The 15,470-nt window shown below is 34.1% G+C and overlaps 1 protein-coding gene across 3 annotated transcripts; it reads left to right on the top strand.

Moving 5' to 3' along the window:
- Positions 1-470: 470 nt before the first annotated feature.
- LOC109181811 (histone-lysine N-methyltransferase ATXR7) lies at positions 471-11,908 on the top strand. Of its 3 annotated transcripts, XM_019331727.1 has the most exons (19): positions 471-647; positions 792-941; positions 1,903-2,109; positions 2,250-2,814; positions 3,044-3,160; positions 4,487-4,810; positions 4,897-5,247; positions 5,323-5,631; positions 5,817-6,284; positions 6,380-6,764; positions 6,859-7,074; positions 7,209-7,621; positions 7,703-7,825; positions 7,953-8,033; positions 8,469-8,522; positions 8,628-8,779; positions 9,303-9,333; positions 9,480-9,510; positions 10,589-11,908. In XM_019331727.1, the coding sequence occupies exons 2-17, from the start codon at positions 895-897 to the stop codon at positions 9,322-9,324; spliced, it is 3,834 nt and encodes a 1,277-aa protein (XP_019187272.1). In that variant the 5' UTR covers positions 471-647; positions 792-894; the 3' UTR covers positions 9,325-9,333; positions 9,480-9,510; positions 10,589-11,908. The 3 variants fall into 3 exon arrangements, with proteins under 3 accessions (XP_019187272.1, XP_019187271.1, XP_019187273.1); XM_019331726.1 differs by lacking the exon at positions 9,480-9,510; XM_019331728.1 differs by lacking the exons at positions 792-941; positions 9,480-9,510.
- Positions 11,909-15,470: the final 3,562 nt, after the last annotated feature.

The raw sequence follows: 15,470 nt of genomic DNA on the forward strand, positions 1-15,470 counted from the left end.
GACTGTCTGTGAAATACGCAGACCTCGGCTGTCCAGCGCGGACAGCCGATGGCTAAAATTTTTTTATTTTTATTTTTAAATATATTTTTTAATAATTGAATATGCAACCTGCAAAAAAAGTCAATCTAACACATTTAGCTGGTTGATGGGTTTATTTGATACTTAATTTCGTTCATGGTGGGAATTGGACACTTCGCGTGATAGATAGACCTATTTAATACTTCTGCCTAAAATTTATCATTTGAAAAGTATATAAAAATCATAATTAATTACACCCGGTAAATTAAAATTCTTTGAAACCATACTAAAAGACCCTAAAGCTTAATACGGAGTATAATTTTTTTTTTTTTTTTGACATTTAAAAAAAAACTGTAGATGTAGACTTCTTTAAACTTGAGTACGTTTCCTGAAATTACAATTCTAGGAACTACTATATACCGAGTTTAGTATGGATTAATACTTTTGCACCCCTTTTGCTTCAGCTGCAGAGAAAAAGAAAAAGAAAAGGAAAAGGAAAAGGAAATATTCCGTCAGAAGAGAGAAGCCCTAGTTCCTTCTGTCGTTAACTTCTATCGACCTCTCAGGTTGCTATGACCTCAATTACAAAGCTTGTGGAGAAGAAAATCTGAAACTGTCTCTGTATTAAGGTATCAAATGTCTATATTAAATAAGCATATGGATTTGTACATGCATTTTTGTTTGTTTGCAAAGTCGACAGATTTGCGGAGATGATTTTGGAGCGTCTTAATTTCTAGAATAGGTTGATTTTTATCTTTCGTTATATTCAACAGTTCCGCTGGAAATTGTTTTTGGATATTGGAAATTATCTGAGGGTGGTTGTAGATTAGCTGAATATACAGAGAAAACTCTGGAGATTCGAGTTGTTGACAATCAATGTGCGGCTCGCACATCAATTTCCAGGCATCCCTGTTAGAATACAGGTTATGCTACAAATTATAACGACTTTCAGAGGATAATCTCTCAATACTTGGTGCCATGTATTGAGTTAGTGTTGAAGTTCAATTACATGGTCTATATAAGTGATTTTAGAAATCATTTTACATTCTGAATGAGAAATTGATTAGTCTTTTCATGAAAATTTAATTACTATACGGAATTAATTGTGATTTTAAAAAAAAAATGGAGTTCTATAATTTATTTATTGTAGAAGTTTGAGAGAAATCTCTCTCTAACTTTCATGATGTTGTGAGGCGGTGAAGTGGCATGGTGATTGATGACAGAGGAAGCAACAGAGAAAGGGGGAAGGTGGTGGCAGTTGAGGGCATAGAATGTAATGCAACGAGGGCTAAGGTTCTGTTGAGTGTTTGGGCCAGATTTTTTAAAATCTTTTTTTTGGGATTGCTTTTTGTAAAAGGAATTATCAGGTTATTTTGTTTAGTGCAGTGATATTTTATATCTATTGTATTGGGTTGTGTATTTGTACTGAGCTCTATGTGTATCTTTTAATTTTGAAAGTAATAGAGTATTTAATCATTTTGAGAAAAAAAGATTTATTTATTATACTTCTAGTTTCCAGTTTTTGAAGTTGAATCAATGGTTGATTATAATTTACTCCATTTTCAGTTTTTTAGAATTACAGCTCTTTATTTAGCATTTTCTAATAATAATAGATGGTAATTGCTGTGTGTACACCAATTACATCTAGATAAAAATGTGAGGCGTTGCATTTATGATTTTGATGGGCTTTTAGGATAAACTAAAGTGTTGCTTATGTGTGCACTAATTACAAAACTAATTACCGCCAGATGATATGTGATGCCGCACCCTGAACTTCACAAAATAGACTTTCCATTTATCTTTGTGTCGAGCTTTATGTATGTAAGAGAATTGCAAATGGCAAATTCTTTGCATTTTATTGACAATGCAAAGGGTTCCTTTCAGGAGGAGCTCCCAAACCATGGTTTCTTCTATTATTTGCCCACTGCGTGGTGGTGAGGAGGCCGAAACCCCTTGTATCAAACAAGAATCCAACCTCCCTTTTGTCTGTAAGAAAAGAAAAAAGGTTTTGGCTGACGTTTACCATAATTTAACTTCTCAAACTTTCAAGGACCATAATGATGTTCAGTCTACCATGGAGTTGACAATTGGGTATGGATCATATTTGCACCATTCTTTATAATTATTTATGTATTTTTCTTTTTAATATACTTTTTGCAATTCCTGTTTTCCTAACCCCATGATATTTTTGCTGCTCTATTTTTTTTTTTTTTAATGTTAAATGTCACTAGTTCCTCGAACAGTGCTCATGCTTTGTCCTCTTGCCACAACTCCAATGAGCTACTTGGTTCACCATCTGAGGTAGTTATAAGCTGCCAGTGTGCTGGGGACAGTGACAATGCTTCCCCGCCTTGTGAAATTGGTGGTCCATCATACAATGACAAAGGCTGCCCAACATATCCTTTGCCTGCACAGGTGACTGGATGGATGTATGTTAATCAACAAGGTCAGATGTGTGGTCCATACATACAGGAACAATTGTACGAGGGTTTGTCCACTGGTTTCTTGCCTGAGGAACTTCCTGTTTATCCCATCTGCAATGGGACACTTGCTAATCCAGTGCCCTTGAAGTACTTCAGTCAGTTTCCCGATCATGTTGCCACAGGCTTTGCATATTTAAACACATCAACATCTGACTTGAAAGGACTGGTTACTACCCCTACAGGTTATAGCAGGGATTCTCTTTTGAGTGGACATGACTTTCAGTCAAAGTCAGTTTATTCTGAAACACCCAGCTTAAACCAGCATATGCTCACCTCTGACTCTGTCACCCTTACTGCTGCACATTTGCATCAGGTATTCTTACTCATAACCTCAATCACTTATTCACTTATAAAATTGAAAAGTTTCTCTTTTCATATTAATGCACGCTGGCAGTATATTCTGCCATATGTAAATGAATGCCCGTTAGATTACTTAATATACACCCCTATTTTCATGGATAATATGAAATTGCATACGCCTTCTCATTACAAGTACTGCATATATTGACGCGCTGATACAGATACCTTTCCGTTTGAAACAGGAAGGTGGAGAACCTTGTTGGGTCTTTGAGGACGACGAGGGGAGGAAACATGGACCACATTCTCTTCTTGATCTCTACACATGGTTTCACTATGGGTATATTAGGGATTCTATAATGGTTAGCCTTGTGACTCAGGAATCATCGTTATTATTATTAGTTCATTTGATTCATATCACATTTCAACAAAATACTTTGTTAAATATGGTTTTCACTTTGCAACAATATAAATGATAGTAATTGGCTCATTTGGCTGGAATGACATCTGTTCATTTGTGGGTCAGTTGATCTTCTGGTTGTAAGGTTGTTTGGGATCTCCTAACTACTTTTACCAAGAACTACAAAAATCTCTTATGTCATGTTTTCTTTTGTGGGGAATACTGTTGAGCGTTTATCCTTTTGTCCCATTTATGTTTTATTGATAAGTTCCTTCAACCGATTTTTTTTGGTGTTCCCTTTTTGAATGATCTGACATTTAGAGTTACTATAGGTCCTGTGCATTATGCCGGACCGAAGTTATGGGAAGAAAAATATATGCAACATTACCTGCATTTTCAGAGAGTTTGTTTCCAAGACATCAGCCAATGCCTAATAGTCAATAGGTATACAGCTGGTAACTATTTCAAAGCCAGCTTTCATGTGGCAAAAAAGAAAATAGATAAGAAGAGAAGGCAATAGTAATTTTGAAGTGTTGCAGATGCTTTTAGAAATTCTTAAATTCAAAATGCAAAATAAAGAGAATGATAACCATTCATTAAGCTATATATTTTTGCCAACTCATACTTGAGATTACACAGGTCCAAAGTAGGGATTTTGACACTTATATGGAACTGACTACTCCATTTATTTATTTTTGCTTTAATTCCTTTGGACTTTATATTTAAAGATGAAAGAATTTGGGAAAATTTTGCAGAACTGTGCAAGTAATTTTGTAGATATTACAAGTCCACCAGGCTCCTGTAATAAACTGGATTTGGACCACTGGGTGGAGAGTTTTATCAGTCTGTTTTATTTGTTACTTTTTAATATGATGGGAAAATATCTAGTTGTTTAAGATTATTTTTTAAGTTGTTCTCTTTTATTCTTTGAATGGTTCTTAAATACTGCCTTTTCCTTCACTTGGTTATGTTTCTCATCCCAGTGAGAACAGACAGATGTATAACGGATAATGGTGATCCTATCAACATTTAGAAAAGCATTTATCTCTTCTTTCTTTGTTTTGACTTCACAAACATAATATATATTGCTAATAATATCAACATCTTGCCGTTTGGGAAAACATTATTTTAGTAAAGATGTGTTACATTTTGTTTCTGAAATCAATCCTGTTCCTTCTGTAAAAGCTCTCTTTTTTGTGTTACATTGCAGGCACAATTACTCTCTTTGATCTCATAATTTTGAATGCACCAGCTTATGCGTGTCATTCCTTCATGATGCATTTTGCAGGTTTATCATTCTGGTAATAAATTTAAACCTCGTACTCTGCAAGTTTTGTTAAGTACTTGGGCAGAAGCTGTACCTAGAAATGCCTCTCTGTCGACTGCCAGTATGCATCAGGTTGAAACTTTACAAGGTTTTTTTACTGAAGTTTCTGAAGAATTATGTTCCCAGCTTCACTCAGGGATCATGAAAGCAGCTCGTAGAACTGTACTGGAGGAGATCATTAGCCAAATAATTTCAGAGTCTGTTGCAATAAATGAAGCAGACAAAAATCCTAGGAATGAAACTCTTAATCAGCATGTCAATGCTTGCTCTGAGGATAGCATAATGGTAATAACTTCACAATAAATGAGTGTTGCATGTTTTGTATTTGCTGTTGGCTGTTGCTTATATCTTTGTGCCAACTTTTTTGTCAGTGTATGGCTTTAAGCAAGGATAAGACATGTATTCTCACTGAGAACAGAGCAGACACTTCTAATACTGTTCACCAGAAACCTCATCCGGATGAGATTACTTTAATGTCTTCAGCAGGCACAAAATCTGTTGGAAGTTTTCAGAATTTTTGTTCTGCATATACAGTTATCTGCAGAATACTTTTTGAGTCATGCATGCAAGTCATGTGGAATGCTGTCTTTTATGACCTCATAGCAGATAATTCATCTGCATGGAGAAATAGAAAGCGCTGGTCTGATCTTCGAGCTGTGGTGAAATCAAGTAATGTTTTGGAGTCTTCACTTGTCCATTATCCAGAGCCACATACTGAAGCTGTGAGTGCTTTATTCTGTTGTTTTTGTAGTTTATTGTGATCCCTTTGTATCTCATGTCCAATCTGTTGTTTACAGTTGCATCAAGACGACTCATCTGGTTGTGACAACGATTGCCCCCCAGGTTTTGAGCGGGTGATGGAGATACAAGATGTGCATCCAAATTTACCTTCACAGTGTTTGCCTTCTGTTGATGAAGTATCATGTAAAGGCGATGTGTTAATAGAACACAAAGATTTTGATGACATAGGATTAATCCATGAGAATGTATTGAATGATCTGCACCGATCTGTGAAGTTAAGTTTGGAAAGTTTTTTCATGGACCTCTTGGATGAGGAAGTGGGGAGAAATGCGGATGACCCCTCAAAGGATGTGCAATTGAATGAGGTGGATAATATTTAGTTTGAGTCAACTATGAAAAGTCAAACTACCACCCCATATGCTCCCTCCCACCCTAACCACCCAAAATAAATGGACTATTTTTTTTTTTTTAAATTTCTACCATATTTTAGAAGTTCTTATTCTCCACGCTTTTAACACTGGTGTGAGGCTAACAATTTTTTTCTAAGCAGGTTGTGGAGGATTCTAGTTTCCATGGTGATGATTGCCATACAAGTCAAAATGGTTCTCCAGACACTATTCCTAATTCAAAGGAATTACTTTCTTATGGTCTTGAGGTTTTCTCTCCATTATCAGGGCCATTAAAAAAGAATATTGTTACTAGAAATAGGTTTACTTTTTCAGATGTATTCTTGAGTTCATTTCAGAAATTGGATGTTCATTTAGATGATGAAATTGTTGATGAGCTGAAACCACCTGAGTCTAGAATCTTACTTCCTGTACAAACTTCTAGCCACTTGTCATTTAGATATCGTGATTGTGTTCCAAAGATTTTGTGGCATAGTGTCCTGACAATTTGTCGGCAAAAGATACATGAAAATGTGCTGAGAGAAGTGAGACTGTTTATTGATGATACAATAAAAAAACATCTTACAGCTTGGTATTCTATGAAGAAATCAACCAAATCAGGAGATTGTCAGGTTACTGCAACTTGTGTTTTCTTACTGCTGTCAATTGCAAAACTATCTTCAGAAGGGTGTTCTGCTCAATTGATTCTTTCACAAATTCTTTTCAGGTTTCAAAGATCAAGATAGACCAAAAGAAACACAATGATTTTCTTGCCACATCAAAAAATCATGTTGAGAACTCTTCTGAGGCATCTTTGACCACAGGGAGATATACATATTATCGTAAGAAAAAGCTTGACAAGAGAAAGTCGGGCTCCTTATCTCAGTTTATGACCACCAAGGGTGCTGGTCCACAAAAACAATGTGGTGTTGATAAATCAAAGAAGCAAGATGCCTCAGGTGACGTACCAGAGAATGCTAAGCATGGAATGTCTGTTTTAAACACTAAAGAAGTTCGACTTGCAAAATCTTGCAGTGAATCACATAAAAACTACTCATCATCCCATGTTAGTTCTAACAAAAAGTCAGAGAAGGTTGCAGCTGTTGCAAAAGGTATCTTAGTTTTCCTGGATTATATGTTGTGCCTCTCAATAGATTGTGGTGGTGTAACATGCTGAGAATTACAAATATTTAACTTATATTGCAGTTTGCGAAAAAAATGCAAGTGGAATTAAACGGAAGGCTTGCGAAAATAATTCAAGTGGAATTAAACGAAAGGCCTGCGAAAATAATTCAAGTGGAATTAAACGAAAGGCCTCTGTACTTGCTGAAGACACCGGTACTGCTGATAAGCTTTCCAATAATTTGAACAAGGATTTCAAAAAACAAGAAGTGCAAATAATATCAAAAGTGATACCAAAATGTCAGTACCATTTCTTGGTTCCCTATATTTTTTTTTTTATGCAATTGTTGTATTTGTTTGTGGGTTCTATTCTCATGAATATCCAATATTTATTTTGTGTAAACCATTTATGGGTGGTTTATTATTACATACAGCAACCAAATTAGCAAAATTGAAAAGAAAACAACAGACTGATGATATTCAGTTGAGAAAAGTTCAGATTGTTCCGGTTGCTTCTTCCGATCAAGCAACAGACAAACAGGTTATTGTGCAAAATAAAAGCAGTGGTAAATCCAGGAAAACAAAACGATTCCCCCGATCAGATGGGTGTGCTCGCACATCAATCAATGGATGGCAATGGCACAAGTGGTCTCTCAGTGCTACTCCTGCTGAAAGGGCTCATGTTAGGGGGAGTCGCTATGTCCATGTTCATCCTGTCAGTCTAGATGGAAACAGTTCTCAATTGTCAAATGTTAAAGGAATTTCAGCCAGAACTAACAGGGTTAAGATGCGTAACCTTCTTGCTGCTGCAGAGGGTGCTGATCTTTTGAAAGCAACTCAAATAAAGGTACACAGAGTGCAATCACTATCGTTGTCTTTTCCTTTCTAAAATCAATTATTTTACTCTTACATACTTGTTCTTTTTCAGGCAAGGAAAAAGCGTTTGCGTTTTCAGCGTAGTAAGATACATGACTGGGGTCTTGTAGCCTTAGAGCCAATTGAGGCTGAGGACTTTGTGATTGAATATGTTGGAGAACTTATTCGTCCCCGTGTAAGCATGGATTTTTCCACATTTAACGACACTGCAGATATTAACTTATAATAGTGACACTGAAGTGCTTTTTTCATTTTTTAAAAATGCTTTTTTTGGATGCTGACATCTCACTATTTTCTCTTAGATATCTGATATACGGGAACTCAATTATGAGAAGATGGGAATTGGAAGCAGTTACCTCTTTAGACTGGATGATGGTTATGTGGTAAGTGTGGACAATATTTTGATTTGGCTTTCTTAAAGATATCTAGCCAGTGTGAATGGTAAAAAATTGGGCAAGAGGTGCACAGCGAGAGAGCTACCCTGGTTGCTCTTAATCTTGAGGTGCTCCCCTGTATCTGAAGTCTTAAGACAATGTTTTACTGCTTTGGAGTAAAACAAATTCACCTATAATCTTGCCGTACCCTCAGATTTTCTCTTACAATGTCTTTTCATTTTGTATGATAAATATATTTTATTTTCCAATTGTTAACACTCTTTAGATTATCAAATTAATTTCCAGTATGACACTATTATAATGCTTGTTCTTAGTGTTTTCTAGCTTCTTTCAATAATTTAAGTTGGTTTATTTTTAGAGATTCTGAAAGATAATAAGCAGTATAATGAGACATTTATATATATTTGCACTAATTCCTTGCAGGTTGATGCAACAAAGCGTGGGGGGGTTGCTAGATTTATTAATCATTCTTGTGAGGTGATTAATCTACTAGAAATTACAAAGTTTTGTGAATAAGCAAGGGCATTGCATTGTTTTACTCTAAAAGTGACATCATTCTCATTTGCAATGGGTGCTTTGCAGCCTAACTGCTACACGAAGGTCATTAGTGTTGAGGGTCAGAAAAAGATCTTTATTTATGCAAAGCGGCATATTGCTGCTGGTGAAGAAATTACGTACAATTACAAATTCCCTTTGGAGGAGAAAAAGATCCCTTGCAACTGTGGTTCTAAGAGGTAATGAAATTGCAACTGTCAGTTTTCTAGCAGTACCTGAGTTGTTTCTCTCTCAGTATCAGCTGTGATCTTTGTGATTAATTCTGGACAATACAGGTGGCTGTTCATTGCATTTTGATACTTAATGTAATGACTAGGATATGTTTTTTGTATTTGTGTATACGATGTTGAGTGTCTAGAATTTTGTTTGTTTGCATTTCATATTTTATTTGTTGTATACTGTATCTGATTGAGGTAATGCCCACAGCATAGGATTTGGTAGCAGTATTCCTAAATGTTTTGCCATCTAGCTTCTGGCAAGCTATACCATATTATATTTTCCCCCTCTGTCTTTTCCTTTTGAATTTGAGATTTCATTTTTTTTTTTCTGCAGTACATGTCACTTGTTTCTAAGCATTTTTCAGAATCTTCACCATATTTATGAAGGCTTACTGTCCAAAAAGAATTTTTGTGTTTTTAGTTGTGCATGTGAGTCTTTGTTTATTAAATTGATTATCCTGAATTCTCTATTTTATATTTACAGGTGTCGTGGTTCATTGAACTAAGGATTTTGGGTGAGTGCTTTTCCCTCTTCTTTTGCATTGGAACTCAAATGATGAGTTACAATATTATGATGTTAATTGAAGAACATGATTGCACTTTGTCCTTCGTATTTGTTTATTAAATTGATTATCCTGAATTCTCTACTTTATATTTACAGGTGTCGTGGTTCATTGAACTAAGGATTTTGGGTGAGTGCTTTTCCCTCTTCTTTTGCATTGGAACTCAAATGATGGAGTTACAATATTATGATGTTAATACGAAGAACATGATTGCACTTTGTCCTTCGTATTGTGAGATTGATATATGTTTTGGTGTTTGATTGCATTGAACCCTCAATAAGAAGTCAAAGAAAAGCAGAAAAGGGGTAGTGGGTGGGAGTGGGGGGCACCAAGGTTACTGTTTTCTTAAGAGAAGCTAGTTGAGAAGAAACAAGTTCAAACAAAATCATATTCAAAGGGAAGCATCTAAGATTCTCACAGTTAAGGTAATCCTGGAGCAAAACTATTTCAAACTCGAAAGCAGTTTATGCTAACTGGTGAGAGAACATGACAAGGCTGAATAGTACATTCTCAATATGACCAAACCATCTTAATCTCAGTTTATTTTCAACTGGTTCCTCATGCTCAACAAATATATTCAACCTAGTATGATCCTTTTTTGCACCTCCACACATCGGAACCTTTATTTGTTAATTTGTAAGGGGATCTTGAAATAGATAATAGTACAGAAATTAACTTAAATGTGAAATTTCTTCCTAGAGAGTTTAAATAAGCTTAACAACAGAAAAGAAGAAATATATTTTCTTATTGCTTTATATTCTTTATTCAATCTAAGCACACGGTAACACCTATAGTTTATGAACTAATAGCGCGGAATTAAATAGGATATATGAGATGAATTGGCAGACGGGCAATGAGGTAATCTAAAATTTACTTGAAATCAGTGAGAAAGATATTTGTGCTAAAACCTATAATAGTTCACAACAAAGTTATTGCTTAATGACATTAAAGAGAAAATTAGCATCGATGTTGGCTGACCTGTGGCTAGATTTGGTTATTGGTAAATAGCATCTATGCAGGTATTAGCTATATTGTGAGAGCAGTACTCAGTTGAGTTGAATTAATGTAATTATTTTTATGCCATGCTAAATAATCTTTGGTCAAAATGAGATTTTACATGCAGTTGGTACTGCTATCAACAATGAAGTGGTACTGCTCGACCTATGTAGTGTTCAAAATTCTGATGCCACTTTGCTGTTGTTTTCAGGTTATTTGTAAACAATGCTCGGTGACCTGATGTGTAGTATTTTTTTGATTCGGCATTTTTCCATGTAAAGGATGATGAATACCTGTTGCCTTTGCAAATGGTTGTAGATATCTCAGTTGCAGATGAGTTTTCCCCTCTTAAGACCTGAAAGTCGGGTGCTCTTTTTTTTCATTTTTGAGGCTCTTTTTTTTTTTTTTTTTTTTTGGAAATTTTATCTTGTACAGACTTGCATTATGCCTTCATTCTTTAGTTATTATAATTATACCATACAATATTCTCATTGTCCTATTTCAAAATGAAATAGGGATGCTATATAAATTTATTGTCAACCCTTGAAACCATGATTAATCCAGTCCTTTTTTGTTTGTTTCTATTATATGAGGCCAAGTTGAGCCATCAACTCTAGGTATTTATGTGTATGAGATTATCCTCATTTATCTTGATATGAAGTATGGGGTGGTTCTGAGCCTAAATATTAGGGTGCTATAATAAGTTCAATTGATTTGGATTCACTGAGAGGGAAGTGATAAAAAGGTCTGGGTTATTTATTTTCAAAGGAAGATTTATAACCCCTTTTCCATAAATATGTTTGCTGTAAGTCTTTCATCTAGACAATGATCCATAATTGTTTAACAATTGCAAAAACGCATTTGAGTATAACTAATTGGTCCATAATTCTTTTGCATTATATCGGAGAGATCTTACCAATACCAATTATTATTGACGCAGGGAGCGATGAAGTAGTGCACAAACTTCTAGTTGGGACATATTTGAAGCTTTTCTGGTATGTATCCCTTTTCTCATTTCTTATTTACCTTGTTTTGTGCCCTGTCAAGGATATCTCCTGCCACTCACTAGTCAGCTTTGGTACATGTATAATGGGTTTGGAAAGGAGGCTTCTTAATATAATTAATTCCTACAATTCTGAACATCTGAAAAGAATTGGGGTAACAAAGTTTGAAAATTTTGATGATGAAACAATGTGGTGCATTATATTTGTTACTAGACCCAAAAAAAAAAAAAAAAAAAACTGAAATGGGTAGTTGTGATGGAATCTATAATGACATTAATCCTTTCAGGCGGAGTTTGTATGACTAGAATTATCTGTAGAAATGAAAATATGAAATGCCCATTCATTTCGTTAAGCGGCAGAGCATCGGCATAAGACTTGTGAAATGTGGGTGTCCTTTGCCGTAAAATCAAGACATCCACACACCAAACAGAACATCCCTTGGGATCTTGCTGACCCATTTGCCTTTTTCGTGGGTAAGGGGTATTTTTATGTCACAAATGCAACAAAATGTCAGTCCGGACCCAACATATCTAACCGATGCCGTTACCCTTTGTACTTACCTTAGCTCAAATGGTAGAGTAGAGGGTTAGTGTCATTGCCCACGTCAGTTAGAGATTGCTCCCTTATGATCTCAACAAATGATAAACCATCACACGGACTATCTCATTAACAACTAAACAAAACTTAGTTTGGTCATCTGTTCATACAATTGTATTGTCTCATGCATTGATAATACTGTCTTCGCAATCACTCTCCAAAGGATGTTGGGAGTTCTTCCTTCGGATATCGTTGCATTGCCTAATTTATCTATTTAGTGGTATTTTGGTTTACCATTGCAAGGTGAAAAAATGTTCAAGATACACTGATGTATCCAACCTACAATTCTAAATTGGAGTTGCTCGCCAATGAATGTGTTGTCAAGTTAGGCAAAACTGAGTCTGCTATAACATATAAATTAGGGACTAAGTTTCACCGAGAGCCATCCTAAGTGGGGTTTACAGAGTATTTAGTTATTTATTTAAGGATTTGTATGGGGAGGGTATTTAAATTTTGTTTATTTAGGTGCATTGTAGTGTAATAATAGGTTATTGGTAATTGTTTTGAAATGTATTCATTTATTTGTTCATTGTAATTGTTATTGTAATATATAATATATATATATATTCATATATGAATTTGTACATTATAACTTTATTGCATAACTTTTTAATTAAAAATTGAAAATACTTAATTTTATTATATTGATGAGAAAACAATCATTTTTATTTTATTTAAATATTATATTAACCATTTACTTATTTTATTTTTCTTGTTGAGCATTAATTTTTTTAAAACACTCGTGATTCTTTACAATGTAATATCTGTTTTATACTTTCTCAATTTTTTTTAGCTCAAAGAATCAATGTTCCCGCCTATCGAGACTCAATCCTATGGTCACCATTTGGAATGGTAATAGAAGTGTTATTACACTACACGGTAGTTAGTTGTTAAGTATTAATTTAATCATGAAATGCGCGGATTATGACTAGTATATACTCTAGAGGAGTAATGACTTGTGAATTATGATTGGTATATACTCTAAAGGAGTAATGACTCGTGAATTATGACTAGTATATACTCTAAAGGAGCTTGAGAGTCGCTCTGGTTTGATCTACACAAGGCAAACAGTCTATCCACAACAACCCAAGCAGCGTGTGAGTCGTTTCAGTTTGACCCTAGTTGGGTTATCTGCAACGTTGATGCTTCATCTTGGCCAACTTTGCTATATTTGGAGTAATGATTGTCTCTCACGCAAGTGATTTTCTAGTTGCTATCTTTGGACCTTTAAGACCAGTGAAGGATCTACATCTTGATAGAGCTCTCGCAGTTAAAGAAGCACTATCTTGGTTGAAGGATGAGAGTTGGCACAAAGTCTGTATCTAGTTAGATTGTCAACAAGTGTGTTGGCTTTTTAACGACCTTCCCTCGGATCAATCATATACTAATTTTGTTGTTAGGGATAGTCATAGAATATTGTCTAAGTCTCAGGCATATCAAGCTTCTCATTCGAACATTGATCTTTGTATTTGGGTTGACTCTCCTCCTCGATGTATTCAACCGATAAGTAATAAGTAATAATAATAATAATGTTTCATATGCACACATGCGATTTTAATTTTCCCAATTAATCTCATATATATATATGTATATATATATATATATATATATATATATATATATATATATATATATATATATATATATATATATTATTTATTTATTTAATGATCATATTGGTTCTCATGGATTAGTATATGTGTCAAATTGTAATTAATATTTAGTAAATTACTTGATTTGTTAATGGTGATCCAAAAAACACGTGATTTTTTTTAGAATTATTAATATATTGTATTCAAATTTCTAATGGCTTTATTTTATACTCCCCTGACCTATGTGGCTCTGTCCAATTTTATATGTTTTGTTTGTTATTCATTGGTTAAACTAATTCTTTTTTCTTTATTTATTTTCTTTAGTACTTTGTACTTTTTAATGATTTTTAAATTTAATCTTCTGTATTTAATAGTATTTTTAATGTAATTTTTAAATATATAAATTTTATATAATAATACTAGCCAAATATGGGAGGTTGTGAGTTTGAGCTTTAGTGGAGATGTTATTGGCTCTTTGTGTTTCAGTAGGTTGAGAAAGTAGAAATAGTTATGAACAGATATTACATTGCAATATAGTTAGTAGCATTAAAAAAATATGTATACATAAAATGAGACAAAAAAAGTATTAATTTGTAACAATTGGTAGTAGCAATATCCTAAGATAACAAATTTAAAATTAATTTTTTTTAAAAAAAAATTATTATTATAATATTAATATTGATATTATGGGAGCTGACCCGTTTAGCACGCTAACCCATTACTAAATGAGTTGGATTTCAATTTCTGACCCATTTTTAAAAAGGGGTTAAGTTGGGCTCTACTCGTTTCCACTCAACCTCGCTTCTATATAGGCTGTACTGGTTTGTTTTGACAATTTTAATATTTGCTAAACGGCGAAAGGTAAATTATATCGTGCACTGCGGTGCATAATCGATTATGCATTGAGCTTCAAAACGATGTCGTTTTGTTTAATGAAAGAAACGTCACTTGTGTTCTATCGTTCCGTGATGTTCTGTAAAAAGTAACTCTGTTTCATTTTGTATACACTGCAGTTTCAGTTCAACATAACTACAATTTCATTTTGATTAACTACGGTTTCATTCGATATTTATACACTCAAATATGTGAAAATGTTATTTAATTTTATTTTATATACACTATAGTTTCATTAAAATACAACTACATGACCATTTCGATATAACTACAGCTTCATTGCACAATATACACTCGAATATGTGAAGTGTTATCCAATTTCATTTTATATACACGGTAGTTTTATTTCAACACAACTACAATATCATTTTGCTATAACTACACTTTCGCTGGGTAATATACACTCAAATATGTGAAATTGTTATTCAGTTTCATTTTGTATACACTGCATTTTCTTTTCAATACAATTACAGTTTCATTTCATTTCAATTATACTTTCACTTGATAAAATAAAAATAACACGTGAGTCAGTATCAGTTTAGATACACCGTAGTTTCAGTTGATAATTAATACACAAAAAATACATATTCTGTTAACAGTAACGACACGTCGTTTCTTTACTTAAAGAAACGACGCCGTTTTTTACGCGTGCACCGCGGTCCTTGATATAACTACCGACGGTGAATGGGAGCCCCACAAAATTACACATTATGCTTATTTTACATGCTGATTTCATAAGATGAGTGATGGAAGCCTATTTTTAGTGGAGACATTATTGACTCTTTGTGTTTCAGTGAGTTGAGAAAATAGTTATGAACAAATACTGCATTGTAACAGAGTTAATAATACTAAAAAATAAAATAAAATAGAGGATTTAATTTGATGAAATTAATATTTTTCAATTATGGCATTTTTTTTTTGAAAGGAGCCTGTACGGCATTTATTCAAAATATGCAGAAATAGATGCTGGTGGATCATAGTCCGAGTACATACTAGTTGACTGAGT

This window comes from Ipomoea nil, unplaced genomic scaffold (genome assembly GCF_001879475.1).
Source record: "Ipomoea nil cultivar Tokyo-kokei standard unplaced genomic scaffold, Asagao_1.1 scaffold1043, whole genome shotgun sequence".
Taxonomy (NCBI): Eukaryota; Viridiplantae; Streptophyta; class Magnoliopsida; order Solanales; family Convolvulaceae; genus Ipomoea; species Ipomoea nil.